This window comes from Vulpes lagopus, chromosome 13, assembly GCF_018345385.1.
Source record: "Vulpes lagopus strain Blue_001 chromosome 13, ASM1834538v1, whole genome shotgun sequence".
NCBI lineage: Eukaryota > Metazoa > Chordata > Mammalia > Carnivora > Canidae > Vulpes > Vulpes lagopus.
The window spans coordinates 35,243,971-35,256,199 of NC_054836.1; the positions used below are offsets into that span (position 1 = coordinate 35,243,971).

The 12,229-nt window shown below is 41.0% G+C and overlaps 1 protein-coding gene across 1 annotated transcript in view; it reads left to right on the forward strand.

Annotated features, from left to right (window-relative positions):
* The first annotated feature begins 11,443 nt into the window (after positions 1-11,443).
* Positions 11,444-12,229, forward strand: part of DNAH11 (dynein axonemal heavy chain 11) — a 313,463-nt gene continuing 312,677 nt past the window's right edge. The window contains 1 exon segment of the mRNA XM_041728012.1: positions 11,444-11,904. Within this exon segment, the coding sequence (XP_041583946.1) occupies positions 11,551-11,904 (354 nt within the window). The 5' untranslated portion in view covers positions 11,444-11,550.

Genomic DNA, 12,229 nt, shown 5'->3' on the forward strand with positions numbered 1-12,229 from the left:
CATGCTGATTAGATGTAAGGGGAAGACTTCAGGAAGGCTTTGGAAGTTTTCTTGACTCAGAAATGAAGATGTTCCTTTTTCTTGCCTCTGGACAAGAACCTACACAGAACGCTAGAAAGCATGGTTGGCACCTAGCAGCCAGGATAGGAGAATCACTGACGTATTGTAGACCACAGAAAAGAGAGATGAACAAAGTCTCATCCCTGAGTCATTGAAATAACCAATCCATGACTTCACTACAATGAGAGTTCTGTAAGGTTATAAATGTCCTTATTACACTCCACTCCCAGTTGGGTTTTTGGTTAACTGCAGTTGAAAGTGAAGCATCCTCCCTGACGTATCCCTCTTGGTGGGATTGTTAAATTATTTTTCATTTCTATTGTTGTTCACTCCTTTTTCCTTCATTTGTTGGGTCTCCTCCTGCTCTTTTAAATACTTTATTCATCACACTTGAGAAAAGTTGTGAAATTGGATCACTTATCTTCACAGAATAATTGTGTGATTGGAGCAAACACATTGAGGGGACTTTGGACATTAGCAAACAGAGGAGGAGACCTTTTTAGGACAGTGAAAGTAGTCACATACTATTACCTATGAGGCTGGTCCTGAAGGCTAAGTCTAAATTCATCCTTGGATGTATTTAGCAGAAATCCTACTTTCCAGGGGGGAAATTGAATATTTACATACTCCAGGCAAGTTATTCACCTTTCTCCCTGTCAGAATCCATCGGTTCTATTACCTTTTTACTGTCCCTTCACCCCTCATTTCTCTCCATACTCAGTTTAGGTACCATAGTAAAAAATTTTTTTCCAGCTTTATTTACAGGTAACATTGTGTATGTTTAAGATAAAAATGTCATGATTTGATACAGATATATATGGTGAAATGATTACCACAACAAGATTAATTAACACCTCCGTCATCTCACATAATTACCTTTTTTTGTTGTTGCTGTTTTAGGTGTGGTGAGAACACTTAAGATCTACTCTCTTAGCCACTTTAGGATTACAATACAGCATTGTTAACCATGCTCATCACGCTGGTTAAGAATTGATTCATCTTATAAGTGGGAATTTATACCCTTTGACCACATCTTGTCATTTTTCCTGAACCCCGGCCCTGGTAATCACTATTCTACTCTCTATTTCTATAGGTTCAGCTTTTTTAGATTCTACATTTAAGTGATATTATGTAACATTTACTCTTCTTTGTCTGACTTATTTCAGCATAATGCCCTCAAGTTCTATTCATGTTTTCTCAAAAGGCAGGATTTCCTTCTTTATATGTGTGTGAGTGTGTATGTGTGTTTATATATGTGTGTGTATGTTTAAATACATCTCAATTTTTTTTTTATCCATTCATCCATAGATGGACATTTAGGTTATTTCCCCATCTTGGCTACTGTGAATAATTCTGCAGTGCACGTGGGGGTGCAGATATCTCTGCAAGATAGTGAGACAGTGATTGTATTTTCTTCAGATACATACCCAGAAGTAGAATTTCAGGATCATATGGTCGTTCTATTTTTAATTTTCTCAGGTAACTTCCATACTGTTTTCCATAGTGGCTGCTTCAATTTACATTCCCATCCATCAACAGTGTCCAAAGATTCTCTTTCCTACACATTCTCCCCAATACTTGTTATCTTTTTTTATAATAGACTTTCTAACAGGTATAAGGTGATACTGCATCTGTAGTAAAATAGTAATGTGTGTGTATATATATGTGTATATATATATATATGTATATATTAATGACTAATTTCCATACAACCTGAACTCTCCCACTCCAGTCTCCCTTCATCAAACTACCCTGGCAAAAACCAACCAACCAAGATTAAATCCAGCCAACTTAGCTCCAAAAACCATGCAGTTGAATATGGCTTGAAGAAAAACACCGAAATTCATACCAGTTAAACTCAAGTGGGCCTTTAGTGCAGCTCTGCAAACCTCTACTTCCATAGTTTATTCACTTTTCCAGTCTCCTGAGCCACTCTTTACCACCTTCACTAATCTCAAATTTTGAATACTTCATCCCTAATTGGAATTCTCCAATGACGACTTTGTTCCTACTTCATCAGAAGATAAGCACAATCAGAAGAGAATCTCTGTAAATTCCTATCCCTACATGTACCAAGCTACTTCTGCCTTTTCTTCTGCTTCTGTGGATGAAATCTGTGTTCCTATTTAAGGCAAACCCCTCTTTAAAGCTGGATTCTATCCTTTTCTTACCTGCTTACAGACAGCAGTCCTTTCTTTTTCTCTCTAGCATCAGCAACATTTTCCCTCGCTATTAAACCATTCTCATCAGAAAAAAAATGCATTTATATATTTAGAAAACAAGAAAACATCTAGAAAAAGAAAATTCTTCCCACACCTACTTCCTACTCCATTTTTCTGCTCCTCCTAAACAGAGGTTTCCATACTTACAGTGTCCAAATTTTCTTTTTCCATTCTCTTTTAAACTCATTCCAATCAGGTTTTTTACTTAACCACTCTTCTGACAAACCTTTTTTCAAGGTTGTTAATTACCACTTTGTGTGACTAAGTCCAACAGCTGATTCTCAGTCTTTACCTCAGTTGACATCTCAGAAGCATTTGGTCCAGTTGCCTACTCCCTTTCTCTGGAAACATTTTTTCCACCTTGGCTCCTAGAACTCTGCTTTCCCCTTTTTTCCTCCTACATCATTAGATTCTCCTTCTCAGTCTCCTTTGCGAGTTCCTCCTCAGTCCCAGGGTTTGGTCCTTGGATTATCTCAGGTAATCTCTAGTCTCATACCTTAATTTAATTTTTCATTGATTTATTTATTTATTTTAGAAAGAAAGAAAGAGAGCATAAAAGCAAGTGTGGGGAGAGGCAGAGGGAAAGAATCTGAAGCAGACTGCCTGCTGAGCTTGGAGCCCAATCCTGGGCTCGATCCCACAATCCTGAGATTATGACCTAAACCAAAACCAACAGTCGTATGCTCAACTAAGGCCCACCCAGGTGCCCTTAGTCTCATAATTTTGAATATTATCTCTATGCCAATGATTCTCAAGTTTCATCTCTCCCCTGAACCAAAACTATATATCCAACTGACATTTCAATATCTCCAGCTAGACATTTACTAGATATCTCACATGTAACATGTCCACAGTCTTCTGGTTTCCTTCCTCAAATGTGTTCTATCTCCAGGCTCCTTTATCTTAGCACATCTCAAAGCCATCTCTCATCTTTTCAGAAAAAAAAGACAATTCTATTAATCCATAATTATTTCTTTTCATATATTCCACAACTTTCAGAAAATCCTGTTCATTTTACCTTGAAAACATATCCAAAATCTAACCACTTCTCATAACTACTCACCACTTCCACTACTAAATACCACCATCAATATCCCTCATCTGGGTTATTACTATAATCTTTGATTCTTTATTGTCTAGTCACAGCAAACAGCTAGAATCATCCTTGTAAAACCTTAGTGAGATCATGTCATTCTTTTGCTTAAAGAACCCTGATTGGCTCTCATCTGTACAAATTAGAATACAAGCTAAAATGCAATAACACAAAGACTGAAAATACAGTAAAAAAAAAAAAAAAACCACGCGTGCACACACACATGAAAACAACAACAGTTATTTCTCTTATGCAGAAGTTCAAAATCATGAAGGAAGTACAGAAGGATAAGCAGCACTGCTCCCTCAATTTGTCCTGAAAGCCAGTTTTCATCTATCTTTTTCTGCCACCTCCCTATAGTGCAATTCTGCTGACAATGAAATTCTCTTGGTTTTTGTTTATTGGAGAAAGTTTCTTTATTAGTCCTTCATTTTAGAAAGATATTGTTGCCCACTATAGAATTCTCATTTAATTCCTTTTTTTCCTCCCTTGTACTTTAAAGATGTTGCTCCACTATCTTCTGGGTTAAAAATAAATCTGTTGTACTTTTTTCCTTTATACAACTTTTTCTTTTTCCCTCTCTGGTTGCCTCTAAGATTTTTCTTTTTATCTTTTGTTTATTTATTTTTTATTATTTTATTTTGTTTATCTTTTGTTTAAAACAGTTTGAATAGGATGTGCCTAGGTGTGTATGTGGGATTTTGTTTGTTTTGTTTTGCTTTGTTTGGTATCTATCCTGCTTGGTGTTCTCTGAGTTTCCTAGAACTATGGTTAGTATGTTTCATTACTTTTGAAAAATAAGTCTCAGCCATGATTTAAAAAATATTTCATTGGCCTCATTCTCTCTCTTATTTCTGAGATTCCAACTACACATTTAGACTGATAATGTCCCACAGCTTTTGGATGATCTATCTTCTTCTTTATTTTTTTTTTGTTAAGATTTATTTATGTATGTATGTATGTATGTATGTATTTGAGTATGTATGTATTCTTATTCCTCGCTGCTAAGACGGAGAGAAAGAGCATGCATGCACATGAGTCAAAGGAGGGGTAGAGGGAGAGAAAGAAAATCCTTAAGCAGACTTTCACTGAGTGCAGAGCCCAATATTGGGCTTGGTCCCAGAATCCTGAGATCATGACCTGAGCTGAAATCAAGAAGAGCCAGACACTTGACCAACTGAGCCACCCAGTCCTCCTTTTTTTTAAAAAAAATATATATATTTCTTTTATTTATGATAGTCACACACAGAGAGAGAGAGAGGCAGAGACACAGGCAGAGGGAGAAGCAGGCTCCATGCAGGGAGCCCGATATGGGACTCGATCCTGGGTCTCCAGGGTCATGCCCTGGGCTGAAGGCAGGCGCTAAACTGCTGAGCCACCCGGGCTGCCCTATATTCTCTAAATAGACCACACACACAATTAATAGTAATTTGTAAAATAAGCGAAGTGTTTCCTACTTTTAAAAGATATATTTATTTTACAGAGAGAGAGAGAACACACATGTGCATGACTGGAGGGAGGGGTAGAGGGAGAGAATCTCAAGCAGACTCGCTGCTAAGTATGGGACCCAACGTGGCGCTCCATCTCATGACCCATGAGATCATGACCTGAGCTGAAATCACAGGTTAGGTGCTCAACTGACTAAGCCACCCAGACACCAGCCTAGAGGAATCACCTCTAGGTAATCAAGGGCTCATGGCCCATCTCTTCAAAGGCTTCAGAGTAAGTTCATTTGGTCAGCAAGTTCACCTGGTCACAGGTGTTTGATTGAGTTCAAGCAAAGTTGTGATTTTGCAGATTTCTCAACATATTTTGTTATTGTTGTAGTGAGGGTGAGAGCAAAGCTCTTCTCAAATTTCTGTAGCATAAGCATAAGCATACTTCCATCACACATTCATAGACTGCCATATACCTGAAATATTTCAAGCTATTGTAGTTTTTATTTTTATTGAGATTCAAATTTAAGGTAGTGGAAGCCTCTTCAAGTTGACTCCTGAAAATTTTTGTCATGTTGTCATGAGTATTTGATAGCTTTTCTGCTTTTTGCATGTTCCAAGACCAACTTGTACTTTTTCTGCCCCATAGCTGGAATCAGGCATTTCTCCAAATTTCCCTGTTTGTGTGGAAAATGGTATTTAGAGACCAACGTCTAAACACTAGGGATGTTCATTGCACAGGGTTACTTCTTGTTTCAGACTCTTCTGTGAGCAAAACTAGGTAATAAATATTTATTGAAGACAAAAGAAATCATGACTATACATTGAAACTTGAATTTTAAAATCAAGTGTAAAGTGTTTTTACTTAGCCTCATCTATTTTATGTCTGTTTCACTATGCCCAAATTCCTGGTTTCCAAGGACACCAGAAATTATCATCCACTTGCTTTTATGGTTCATGCTGCCCAGATCTTTTCTCTCGGGAATAAGGAGCTCATTGCCCCATCTGCTGGAAATATTGCTTATTGAGGCCTCCTGCTGAGACTTTCCCCAGAATTGCCCTAGGCCAATGGATCCTCACTTGGCCAAGATTATACCTCCTCCCCTGGTGCAATATGAAGCTACAAAGGTGTGGTTCTCTTTCCTTGCTTTGGGACATCTCTAAAGGGGCATCACAGTTTAAGAGCTCCCCATGGTGGGTACCTGGGTGACTCAGTTTAAGTGTCCAAGTCTTGATTTTGGCTCAAGTCATGATCTTAGTCTCGTTGGACTGAGCTGCACATCAGGCTCCGTGCTCAGCAGGGAGTCTGCTTTTCTTTCTCTCTGGCCCCCACCCTCTGCTCTCTCTCTTTCAAATAAATAAATAAATCTTAAAAAAAAAAAAAGAGCTCCCCATGGGATCAACCAAAGCTTCTCTTGCAGCTGCCTGACAATTCAACTGCTCTCTCTGCCCAGTCTTACTTCTATTCCCTTAAAGATATATTTTTTTCCTGAGCACAGTCCCTAATTAGTTTGCATGTGAACTCCATAGTCTTAGAATCTATTTATCTAAGAATCCAATCTATGACAGCTTTGTATTCACAATACATAATCATGTTTATAATATTATCCACATTGTTACCAGCAATATACTACAATGTAAAATTATTTGTTTATATCATTTTTATTTTGTTTTGTGCATTTCTTTTTGTTCTTAGGTTTTATCTTTTTAGGGATACACTAATTACTATTTTAAAATTACTTGAAATAGTTCTTCTCTGTACAGTTATGCCAATAACTCAATATACAGGTAAGTTCATTTGGTTCATTGTATTTTTTATTTTTAGAGGTTAAAGTTTAAACTTATTTTTTAATTATGTAAAATATTTACAGGATTCCTATCAACTACAGAAAATGATGAATATTTTCAGGAGTCTAGCTTCTATCTCTGTTTTCTCCATCCTTTCTCATGTGTAAACATTTTTAAAACTTCTTGGCTTATTCTTTCATTGTGGTAATTACATTTTCACATAACTAAATACTGTGGGGGAGGGCAGGGGTACCCCATCTCCACTTTCATAGATGAATGGTAGCAAAGCATACACACTTTTCACTTGAAAATATATCTTGGAGGGGCACCTGGGTGGCTCAGTCAGTTAAGCCTCTGACTCTTGGTTTTGGCTCAGGTCATGATCTCAGGATTGTGAGATGGAACCCTGAGTCAGGCTGCATGTTCAGTGGGGAGTCTGAGCTTCTCTCTCTCTCTCTCTCTCCTTCTGCCCTTCCCACTCATGCTCTCTCTCTCTCAAATAAATAAATAAATCTTTTTAAAAAAAGAAAATATATCTTGGAAATCATTCTACTAAAGCATATATAGAGAAAAAAATAAAGCATATAGAGGTATCCTTATTCTTTTTGTAGCTGCATATTACCCCTTTATATGGATGTTCTGTAGTTTATTTAACAAGTCAACTGTTCCTGAGCATTTAGGTAGCTTCCAGTCATTTCTACTTATAAGTAGTGCTGTGATAACCAGCTTTGTGTATAGATTCCTTGTGTAAAGATTGCTGGGTCAAAGGGCAAAATGCATTGGTTTTTGTTTTGTTTTGTTTTGTTTTTTTGAATTGACTATATTCTCTGGAATTACAGCATTTTGAATTCCTAGCAGTGATGTGTGCCTGTTTCCCTACTCATACCAAGAATACGTCAATCTTAAAGCTAATAAGTTAAAAAAAAGTATTGTACTATAGTTTGAAGTTGTATTTTTCTTTTGTGAGGGAAGCTGAGCATCTTTTCATATGCTTAAGGATCATTTGTATGAATGAATATGACTCAGGAAACCATGTTCATATACTAGTGAGCAAGCTGGAAAGACAAAAGAAATGGAGGTTGGCAGATCCTTTTTAAAAACATGACACATGAGTTGTACCTCATAACTTTGACTTTCCATTAGTTACAAGAGAAACTAGGAAATGAAATTTCCAGTTGGGTGACCATGAGTTCCATTAAAACCTGGAATGAGTTAAGTGTTCTATTACCTGAAGGAATAAAGGGTGAGTAGACAGTGGGGACAGTTAGCAGTTTCTACTAACACCATCTCGTTTTAAGAAAAACCCAGCCATTACCATTGCCCTATGTGATTTGGTCACATGTTTTTTTTTCCTTCTTCTTCTTCTTTTAATTTTTTTTAGAGAGGGAGCAGGGGTGGAATGAGGGGGTGGGGTAGAAGGGCAGAGGGAGAGAGAAACTCTTACACAGGCTCCAGGCTGGATGTGGAGCCTGACGCTGGGTGCCAGAGGGCTCAATATCACAACCTTGAGATTGTGACTTGAGCTGAAATCAAGAGTTGGACACAACTGACTGAGCCACCCAGGTACCACAACATGTTTCTTTTTATTCTCATCTCCTACTATATTCCTTCTTACTGGGCTTGCTGTTTCTCCAAAAACCAAGCATCATCTCTCTGGGTCTATTTGCTTTTTCCTCTACCCAGAATAGTCTTCTCCCAGAATCCATGGCTCACTTCCTCACTTAAATTTCTGCTCAAAAGTGAAGTTTTCTTGAGCATTGATATTAATTAACATTGTCCTTTCCAACTCTTGACTTTCCTTTGCTTTTCCTCTTAGAATCTATCATTATCTGACATAATAAACATATTGCACCTTTGCTTTTTCAGTTTCTCATGTTTTGCACTCCCTAACTAATGATAAACTCTTTGTAATGCTTAAGTGTACCAGGCACTGACCTAAGTGCTCATGCTTTCTATATATTTGAACTGAGTTAATTCTGGGGACAACCCTTTCATTGACTATCGCGCATGGTATTGCTGCATAACAAACCTACCACATTTATGAGATTTCAAACAGTGATCATTTATTATTGTGCTCGCATCTGTAGGTTGACCAAGGATAAACTGATTTAGAGCAGGTGTAGCTGGACTTGCCTCTAAGCTCAAGTTGGGTCCAGGCTGGTTCCTTGCACCAGAGAGCTAGCTGAGGATATTCTGCTCATGATAATGGCAGGGGCACAAGAGGGCAAGCTCCACCATGAAAATACATTTCAAGCCTTTGTGTCGTGTCTGCTAACATCCCATTGACCAAAGCCGGTCATTTGGCCAAATGCCACTTGAAAGGAATAGAAAAGATACTCAATCATGAAGGTGGGGGAGAGGGAATATTTGCAGAAAAAATAATCAAATCTGCCATCTTATTATACCTATTTAAGATGATAAAACTGAGTCCCCTAGAAGGTCAATAGCTGGTCAAGGTCACATTATCAGTACTGGTAGAAGTGAAGGCACACTGAGTTGGTAAAGCTCTAGTCTAGCCTACATAACTCTAGTTTTTGCCAGTGATATGAGAGTAAGAACTTAGTCTGTTGTATTCTCAGCATCCAGTACTGTGCTTAGCACTTAGAAGGCATTCAGTAAATACTTGTGGAGCAAATAAATGAACTCAGCACAGTACACAGCCCTTGGCTGGTTGGCAATAGATAAATGTTAACTGTTATTAAGAAAAATTGTTCAAAACTTGGGAAAAAGATAAATGAAAGGCAGCATGTCTTTTCAGTGTCATTTAACATCATTTAACCAAGAGATTACTTAATTATCTAGGGAAATGTACCTCTTTTGACTCCTTTTTTAAATTTTTTTATTTATTTTTTATTTTTTATTTTTTTTTAATTTATGATAGTCACAGAGAGAGAGAGAGAAGCAGGCTCCATGCACCGGGAGCCTGATGTGGGATTCGATCCCGGGTCTCCAGGATCGCGCCCTGGGCCAAAGGCAGGCGCCAAACCGCTGCACCACCCAGGGATCCCGACTCCTTTTTTTTAAAAAAGGATTTATTTGTTAATTTGAGGTGTAGGGTCAGAGGGAGAGGGAGAGAGAATCTTAAGTAGACTCGTGGAGCCTGGCAGGGCTCAATCTCGGGACCCTGGGATCATTGACTCATTATTTACTACTGATTACAGATCTGAACTTTATGAAGTTATATTTTTATTTATAGATTTTTGCTCATTACAGACTTAAATTATTTCTAAAATCAAATTATTTTTAAAAAGCCGCTCAAACAAAAGTTAATGTTATAGTATTCTGAAGGACATTAAGCAGTATTGTATCAAACCTGCAGTCTTCCTCCACTGACAAGAAATATTTTCCTCTAATTCCCTGTGAACAACTTCATCATTTTGTTTTCTCAGCAATGACTGAATGGATCTTTGATATGTCTTCATTCTATATTTTGAGTTACATATTTAATTTTTTAAAAATTGTACTTTAATATTAGCACTATTATCTAGTTTTGTTTTTTGTTTTGTTTTGTTTCCTGCATCTGAAAGTGCTTTTTCACTTTTAAGTCAATTCTTATTTACAGAATTTGTTTCTCTGGAATATAGGGGTGAGAGAAGAGAGGAAGAAGCCCTCTGTAAGGTGTTAGCAGTGATTCCTAGACTTGCACACCAACCACTGGAGGATCAAAGATTGCTGTGGCCCATACCCAGCACCCTTGATGGCCGAACTCTATAAAGGCTTTCCAGGAGTCTGTGTTAATTCAAGAATCTGATCATGTCACTAGAAAAGCTTACAGATTGTCATCAGACTCAAATCCCCAAAAGAGAAATTATTGAAGGTCCTAATTTTGCTAAAAACATCTATTTATCAATAATCAGTTATTATAATGGATTATCAAGGGCAACACCTCTTCAGAACTATGAGAGGATTGAAGTTTTTATTTTGAAATGAACAAGGAATGAGGACCCATTAAAAGAAGTTTAGTTCAAGAAATCCTCCCTCCAAATTCTGGCTACTTCAGGATTCAGAGCTTCCTTAAGAGTCTCAACAGATGTCATTAATGGGCTGTACTGATATCCCATTGCAATATCATGGAGACTGTCTTTAATCTGAAACTTTTCTCCCCAGACCTCGCACTCTTGGATTGCGTGATGATTCTACGTACTACTTCGTAGTGTACAAAGAGCACTATGCATTTTCTTATTGGGTGTATTAACATTCTACTAAGTGGCAGGTGAGGATCAGAATCAGGATTTCGGATACCTAGATTTTGTATTTCCACAACTAGGAAAGTTGCATTGCCAGGTTAGCTCTTTCCTGGTAATATCTGGACCACCTTCAACAAGGTGAATAAAAGCCCGCAGCACTGGGCCTGAATTCCTGTTCCACTTTCTCCTCGTTGCTCAGCCACTTTATGACTCAGTTCCCTTGCCATAAAACAAACTGAGCACTCAGAGCCCTGACTTTTTAGGGATTATATGAAATAATCAAGGTGCAGGATACAGCTCTGCACCAGACAGCACTACTTAAATCATGATTAATCGGAGCTGGACTGTTACTCTTGCTCGCCGGGAGCCCCAGGAAACTTCCAGAAGGCCAAGCAGCGGGAGGCCAGGAGGGCAGCCCACCTGGCGGCTCAGCATTGCAGAGGACGCGCCCTTCCTCCCGCCGGGCTCCGAGCCGGGCGCGCAGGCCCCGCCCCCCGCTGGCCCCGCCCCCCGCTGGCCCCGCCCCCCGCGCCGTCTCCCGGGAAACGGGACGCGCCGCTCCGGACCGGCCCGCGCTTCTGCCCGCGGAACCCGCGCTGCGAGCATCCCTCGCAGCCGAGTAGCAGCAGGTGGGGGGGATCGGCCCGGCTGCTCGCCCTCGCCCGAGGAGGTGGGCGCCCCTCGCGGCGCGTGCGGGAGGGGAGCGGGGTCCTCGCCCGCCCGGGGCGGAGCCGGCCGTTCCCGCATCCTCTCGGACGTGCTGGATGGCAGCCCGGGAAGCGCGCGACTTCCTAGGAGTTCCGGCCCCTCGCCGAACCCCGGGCGCTCGCCTGGAGCTGGCGGGCGTGGTGGAGCTGGACGAGGAGGAGGAGGAGGAGGAGGAGGAGGCGGCGGCGGCGGCGGCGGCCAGAAGAGCGCGGAGTTTCGCTCGGGACGCGCGGGTGCGCTTTCTCGGCAGTCGCCTGCAGCTGATGCTGGGCGTCCCGGCGGAGAAATGGAGCCAGTATTTGGAGAGCGAGGACCACCGGCAGGTCCTGGGGGAGTTCCTGGGGAGCCCGAGCCCCGCCTGCCTTGCGTTCAGCGTCGCCCCCGCGGGGCCGCTCGCGGTGTCCAGGGAGGTAAGGGGCGACCGGCCCAGGGACCCGGTGTCGCCCCTGCGCGGCTGGGCGGGGACAGGCGCCTCCCAGGGTTCCCGGGCCGCACGCGTCCGGCCCCTGGAGAAACTTTCTTTGGAGCTCTCGCCCTGGAGTCTGCAAAACCCCGCACGGCGCCACTCTGCAGCTGAGCAGCTGTGCTTTAGTTTCCTGAGAGGTGGGCCTGCTGGACCTGCAGGGAGCGGGACAAGCTGCGCTTTCAGCAGCTGCCCAGGCTGGGCGTTAGGGGCGCGCTGGGTCTCGTCTCAGTCGCTCTTGGGTCAGTCCGGGACCCGTCTTGAAAAAATGT